This window comes from Leishmania infantum, chromosome 26, assembly GCF_000002875.2.
Source record: "Leishmania infantum JPCM5 genome chromosome 26".
Classification (NCBI taxonomy): Eukaryota; Euglenozoa; class Kinetoplastea; order Trypanosomatida; family Trypanosomatidae; genus Leishmania; species Leishmania infantum.
This window is the reverse complement of record NC_009410.2, coordinates 1,037,606-1,043,494: the sequence shown is the minus strand read 5'-3', so window position 1 is coordinate 1,043,494 and position 5,889 is coordinate 1,037,606. Positions and strand designations below refer to the sequence as shown.

Sequence of the window (5,889 nt, the reverse complement as noted above, 5' to 3'; positions counted from 1 at the left end):
CCAGCAGCCGTCTAAACAGCTACAGGATGGAGAGCAACTACCGCAGCGGTGCAGTGGGTGCTCCTGCTGATTCTCAAACCCATCATAGAAGCAGGGCGCACAAGCACAGACAACTGGGCCGCCACACATCCTCACAGTGGTCGGGGAGATCACGCGGGCACATCCACGGGGGCAGCAAAGCCTACGACGACACGCAAATGTCCCTGGAATTTCTGTGAACAGCGCCGTGGTGGGGGAGAGGGGTGACAAAGGAGCAAGTACCGGGAATTAGAAAAATGCAGGTCCCTAATGTGTGCATCACGTGTCCGATTTTTAGAGGAAGCAGGTAGGAAAAGACTAGGTAGGCAAAAGACGCCGAAACGGCTGTGTGCAAAGCCAAGGGCATGGCGGATGTTCGCAGACACACACACGACTTAAAGACACTATAGGTCAGTATCTTACTGGGTTTCCTTCTCTGTGCCATCTTGGAGAGTCGATAGCAGAGAGTGCGTGGAGCCGTATCGCGCCACGACAACGCACGTGTACGTTCCCATGGCCGTCGACTTGCACAGGGCGATGCACGTGCAGCACTCTGTACAGGTGGCGCCCGCTCACTCGATGCAGCACGAGAGGTGTCGTTTCATATGCGCAGCATTACAAAAGACGGCGCACGGCCACATCCTATCATTGTCATCATCAAAGCGCCATACAGGCCGTGGAGGAGCGGGAATGCTGATGTAACTTCAGTCCACATGCCGCACGGAGTGGTGTGGTGCGATAAGCAGTGCAGTGAGACATCATCGACGCAGGAGGTGTACAGACCTTTCACATGCACATCTAGCGTGCTCCTCCGCTGCCTGTGTCGTGTTGTAGAGAAAACTGCGTTGCGCATCGCACGTGTGATGAGCGGCGGCGTAAATGGCTGCGCTGCCTGACGGAACACCACGGGGGCCGCGGAGAAGCCTGTAGAGAAGGATGCCGAAAGCGGCACGGCAGACGGCCACGAGAGAGTATGTGGAAAGGGTGTCGTGCGATGCGCGTGCGCTGCCGGGTGCTCCGCATTGCGTCAGTCATTATCTGTATGGTAGGGAGATCGCATTCAAGACGGTCCGGTGTCTGGTCCTTCACCCAAGCGGAGCCCGCCCCAGAGAAAGGGAATGAGACCTGTTGCAGCTAGTGGTTCCAGGACGGCATCTGCTCACTACTGTTTGTGCGGCATCTCATAGTGAATATAAACAGCAAAGCACACAGATGTCAACCGCAGGGTGAGGCATTCTCACCAGTATCCAAGCATGGGCACGGCCTTTGTCACTCGCCAGCCTCCGAAGCAGGAAACATGGCACAAGTGCGCACAACGTGAAGGAGTGTGGGGAGGGGCCACATACAAGCAAGCGTATACCCACAGCCGGTTGCTGTCCTCCGATGGAGTCTCTGCTCACTGTTGCTGCAGTGGCGGGCACACACACATGAGTAGACACCGCCGTGCCAACATGGCCTCATCTCGAGGTTGATAGCGGAAGGCCATTGCTGAAGCACGGCCCCTTGCCTCGCGGGCTGCAAGAGGGTGCAGCACTCTTAGTTTCACGTTTGCGGTTCACCTCAGAAAACTCTCTGCGGTGCAAGTAGAGTGTGCACGCGTAGATGAGTTCGATACCGTTTTGAGAGGAGTACGGAAGCACAAAGAAAGAACGACTACAACAAAGTAAAAAGGTGCGTAGGGGCGTGTCTTTGCCTCCATGCGTATTTGCCTACAGAACCGTGGGTACCTGTTTCGATATCGGGTAGCGAAGAAAAGAACACGCACCACCTTCGGTTTTGTCCTGCCCAATTCGTGAGGTAAGTTCAATGTGGTCGACAAAAATGAGGACTCGCATGAACGACAGAAAAACAGACACAAAGTGAAATATGAAGCCACGGATAAAGACCTGGGCGCAACCGCACACAACAGAAAGGGAGCCTGTAGACGACCGTGATGAGGGGTCCAATCTGGGGCACGCCAATGCGGTGAGATAGGGCGCGTCTTCTGTGTTGTGGTCTCTCTTCCACTGTGCTTGTGTGACATCCCTAAGCGCTTCAAGATGAAACTCTCGAATAAAACAGTGTGCCGATCTCGTGCGAGCCGCCGAGAAGGAACTGGCGTGCCTTCTCTAGGTGGAATCCGCTCGAGAGGTACATTTTTCCTCCCCTTTCCAGGAGGAATTGAGCAGCCTGCAGCTTCGTCACGATCCCACCCGTCGCGAACCGATTGTTCGGGGTGGCCTCTGCCACAAGATCGTCAGGGCTAAGTTCGTGGACGACAGAGCGTATCGTGGCATTCGTGGAAGTGCGTGGATTTTCGGTGTAGTAGCCGTCGATGTCGCTGAGAATGACAAGTAGGTCGGCCTTGAAGTGGTGCGCAACTAGCGCGGACAGACGGTCATTGTCGCCAAAGACCAGCTCGTCAAGCGCCGTCGCATCGTTTTCGTTGATGATCGGGATCACCTTGTGGCTGATGAGCACCTCAATGGTATTATGGGCGTTGATAGTACGCTTCCGCGAGTCGAGATCATAGGCAGCAAGCAGCATCTGAGCGCACAGGATGCCGTGCTTTTGCAGCTCGGTGTAGTACATGTGCATGAGCAGTGGCTGCCCCATCGACGCGAGTGCCTGCTTATTCGGCACATATGACTTATCCATCTCTTTTTTCGTGTACCCCGCGGCGACTGCGCCGGATGTGACAAGGATCACTTCGTACTTGGTCTGAAGGTCGGCGATAAACTGGCATAGCGCCTCGATCCGGTGCGCGGCGATCTCCTGATTGTCCACAAGGATCGAGGAGCCCACCTTTACCACGATGCGCTTCACCGACTTCAAGATGTCCGCCATGCTTGATTCCGCGTGGACTGGGGCAGGGAGGGCGTACTTTCACGGGGTTGGAGTCCCTATTGCTGCGTGCTTGCTTGTGCCCCTTGATGTCTGTGGTGGCAAAATGAGAAGAATCGGCAAAGCAGGCGAAACCATGAAAAGGGCACACCAAAACAATGCAGAAGATGGCAGTAGATGCACACAGTGGGTTTTGGCCTGCACACCCACGCAAAACAGACTTTCACCGACTGGCGCACGCATAGAGAGAGCCCCGGTGTGTGTTTGTGTGTGCGTGTGTGTGTTTGGGGGGGGGGGGGTGAGTGGCGAAGGAATGGGGATGACGAGAAAAAAGAAAGGGAAAGATGAAGGGAGACTAGGCAGCGCTCTCTGCGCAGCTACAAGGTGTAGTGTAATCATTAGCGTGACGTAGCGTGATGAAGAAGCACGTGCTCAGCACGCCACTTGTTACCATATCAGAGTGCGTAAAGCACCACACCTGCACGCGGTCGTCTTGGAGACGGCGTGCTCAGACTGTGTACGTGTGTGTGACACTGTTTGCGAGCCTGCTTTTGTCGTCTCGTTCCTGACAGAGGTCTGCACAGTCCAACCAAGGAGGAGTGAAATAGAGGGTTCATACTGAGAAGTAGGGCAATGAGCACGTTACCGTGGGAGAGCGGACACACCGATGCTAATATATACGTGAACAAGAAGTGGAGGGGGAGGGGGAGGCAGCGGTGCTGTGCATCCAAAACGGTGACCGCTTCTCACGAGGCTATGCAGAGAGGCCCTCGCCAGAGCCGGCATCGAGAAGCATCGTGACCGACCCGCGGCAGTCTCTCAGAAACCGCGATACCGGCAGAGGACCCGACGGCGCCTCGGCGAGCACACCGTGCACGACCCAGTTTTTGTCCTTGCCGCAGGCGAGCACGACAACGTGCTTGGCGTTCTGAATCACAGTCTTTGAGAGCGTGACACGCCAGACCTTGGGGTTCATGGTCGGGCTGGGAAAGCTGACCGAGACGATGTGGTCTTCATCCGTGGCTGCCACAGAGTCCGGAAAGATGGAGGCCGTATGCCCGTCTGCGCCGAATCCGAGAAGCATAATATCCACCACAGGAACAGGCATATCTGTACCATTTACTTGTGTGCATGGTATGCCATTCCGGAGCTTCATCTCATAATCCTGTGCGACGACCCAAGCGCCGTCAATACCACCCTTCTCGTCCTTGGACGTCGCCAGCGCGGCGCTCGGGTCGATTGCGATGACATCGCTGCTTGGCACATCACGTAGCAGTGCTTTCGTCGCCATGGAGAAGTTGCTCTGCTCGTCGTCTGTCGCGACGAGGCGCTCATCGCCCAGAATGAACTGCACCGCGTGCTGCTGCAGCAGAGCCAGATCCTTTTCGTGAAGCTCCTCGTACAGCCGCTTAGGGGTAGAGCCTCCAGACAGCGCCAGCACAACGGGTGCAGACTTGTCTACGCGCGCGTCGATAGCGGCGAGGATGATGTCGCGCGCGGCGGAACTTATGTGGGAAATGTCCTCGCAAACCTTCACGTTGGGTGCAAAGGAACTCATGTTGCCGACACGCGTAGCTCTGCCACGGGAGGGAAGCGCGTTGGGAAATTAGATCCAAGAAAGGGAGCCGCTGTTGCAGAATGCGATTGTGTAGGGGAGCGTACACGGAGATGATGCACCACAAACTGCACGCTTTTGTTTTGCCGCATGCAAGCGCAAAGGCAGCGACGGGCAAAGTCGAGCGGTGTAGGTAACATGATGGAGGTGGAGGGCGGGGGACCTCAAGGATGCTGACACTCCACAACAGGAGTGATGGACGCAAGCTACACTCGCGCAAGGTGAGGTCATCGACGCGGCGCGTGCATCCTTGCAGTGCGGATGCTCCTTCGCACTAATCAGGCTATTGTAAAAAGTGCGTTGTGGTAGGATCAGCGCTACACCGCTCTGGTGTTCATCAACGCAGCTGCTAGCAAAGACAATCGATCAGTATTCGTGGGGGAAAGGGTTCAGTAGCGCAGCAGCATCCAAGCCCACCCTACAATACCAGCGACATAGATCGCTGCGCTTGCCACCTTCTCTCTTGCAGTGAAATGACGGCTCCGCAGTACTGTGAACTCCGGAGGGCCAATGGCGTTGCACAGGGCGTGGGCTGCAGCGATGGCGATTATGCTACGCTCACACACATGCTCATAATAGTACCCGCTCAAAAGGCCGAATAGCGCGGTAAAGACAAAGATGCCGCACATGGCGTGCCCCGCTGAGCGCCAGCACGCACGCTCTTTCTCGTCGCGGTCGTTACCAGCCACGCCTTTGTCCTCGCAGTTTCTGTACGCGTCACATGCCATAGAGACAAGGTGGTGAATGTGGGAAAGCGAAAAGAGGAAGGCAGAAACGATAATGCGTGCTGCAGAGGAACGGCGGTGCAGAAGCGAGAAGAGAACGCCGCGATAGAACAGCTCTTCCCCAATCGGGCAGATCACATAGTTTCGCCATAACAGCAACGTGCTCTCCGGTGTGTCGAAGGTGCCGAGGTGACACGCCTCCGCGATGGGTCCCGCAAACAGCAGCAGTGTCGACACGGAAGAACGGATGACCGGGCGCAGCAAAGTGCTCTGCCGCTGGACGGTACGAGGCGGCGCCGTACCGAATGCAAGGTAGGTACCACTGACAAGGCAGCACATGCCAAACGAGATCGTGCGTCTACGGATCGCTTCATCGCTGTCGCGATCAACATAGACGGTTGGGTCGCGTGCAGCGGCGCACAGCGACGCCATGCCGGAGAGAACAAAGCGCCGCTCACACGGCCAGACGTAAAAGGCGGCGATGAAGGCGGCCGATGCGCCGGCGCACAAGAGAAGGTCCATCGCGTAGTTCGCTGCTTCGCATCAGCGGGCAGGGGGAGCGGGGTAGCAGCAACAGCAGCAGCACCGTCTCAGACTTTGAACGGCAAGAGGAAACCGGAGATCATACAGGAGGTGAGTAGGAAGCCGGAGAAGCAGAGAGAGCCGCATTGTCGAAAGATGTAGAGGACGGCTGTAGGAGTGCCGTCA

The 5,889-nt window shown here is 56.4% G+C and overlaps 3 protein-coding genes across 3 annotated transcripts; all 3 read right to left on the bottom strand.

Annotated features, from left to right (window-relative positions):
* Positions 1-2,052: 2,052 nt before the first annotated feature.
* Positions 2,053-2,844, bottom strand: LINJ_26_2740 (putative glutamate 5-kinase; the record flags this gene model as incomplete). Its single annotated transcript, XM_001470570.1, has 1 exon — positions 2,053-2,844. The coding sequence occupies one exon, from the start codon at positions 2,842-2,844 to the stop codon at positions 2,053-2,055; it is 792 nt and encodes a 263-aa protein (XP_001470607.1).
* Positions 2,845-3,595: 751 nt separating this feature from the next.
* On the bottom strand, positions 3,596-4,399 carry LINJ_26_2730 (6-phosphogluconolactonase; the record flags this gene model as incomplete). Its single annotated transcript, XM_003392572.1, has 1 exon — positions 3,596-4,399. One exon carries the CDS (start codon positions 4,397-4,399, stop codon positions 3,596-3,598), a length of 804 nt encoding a protein of 267 aa, XP_003392620.1.
* Positions 4,400-4,845: 446 nt separating this feature from the next.
* LINJ_26_2720 (peptidase with unknown catalytic mechanism (family U48)) lies at positions 4,846-5,520 on the bottom strand (the record flags this gene model as incomplete). Its single annotated transcript, XM_001470569.1, has 1 exon — positions 4,846-5,520. One exon carries the CDS (start codon positions 5,518-5,520, stop codon positions 4,846-4,848), a length of 675 nt encoding a protein of 224 aa, XP_001470606.1.
* Between the last annotated feature and the right edge of the window lie 369 nt (positions 5,521-5,889).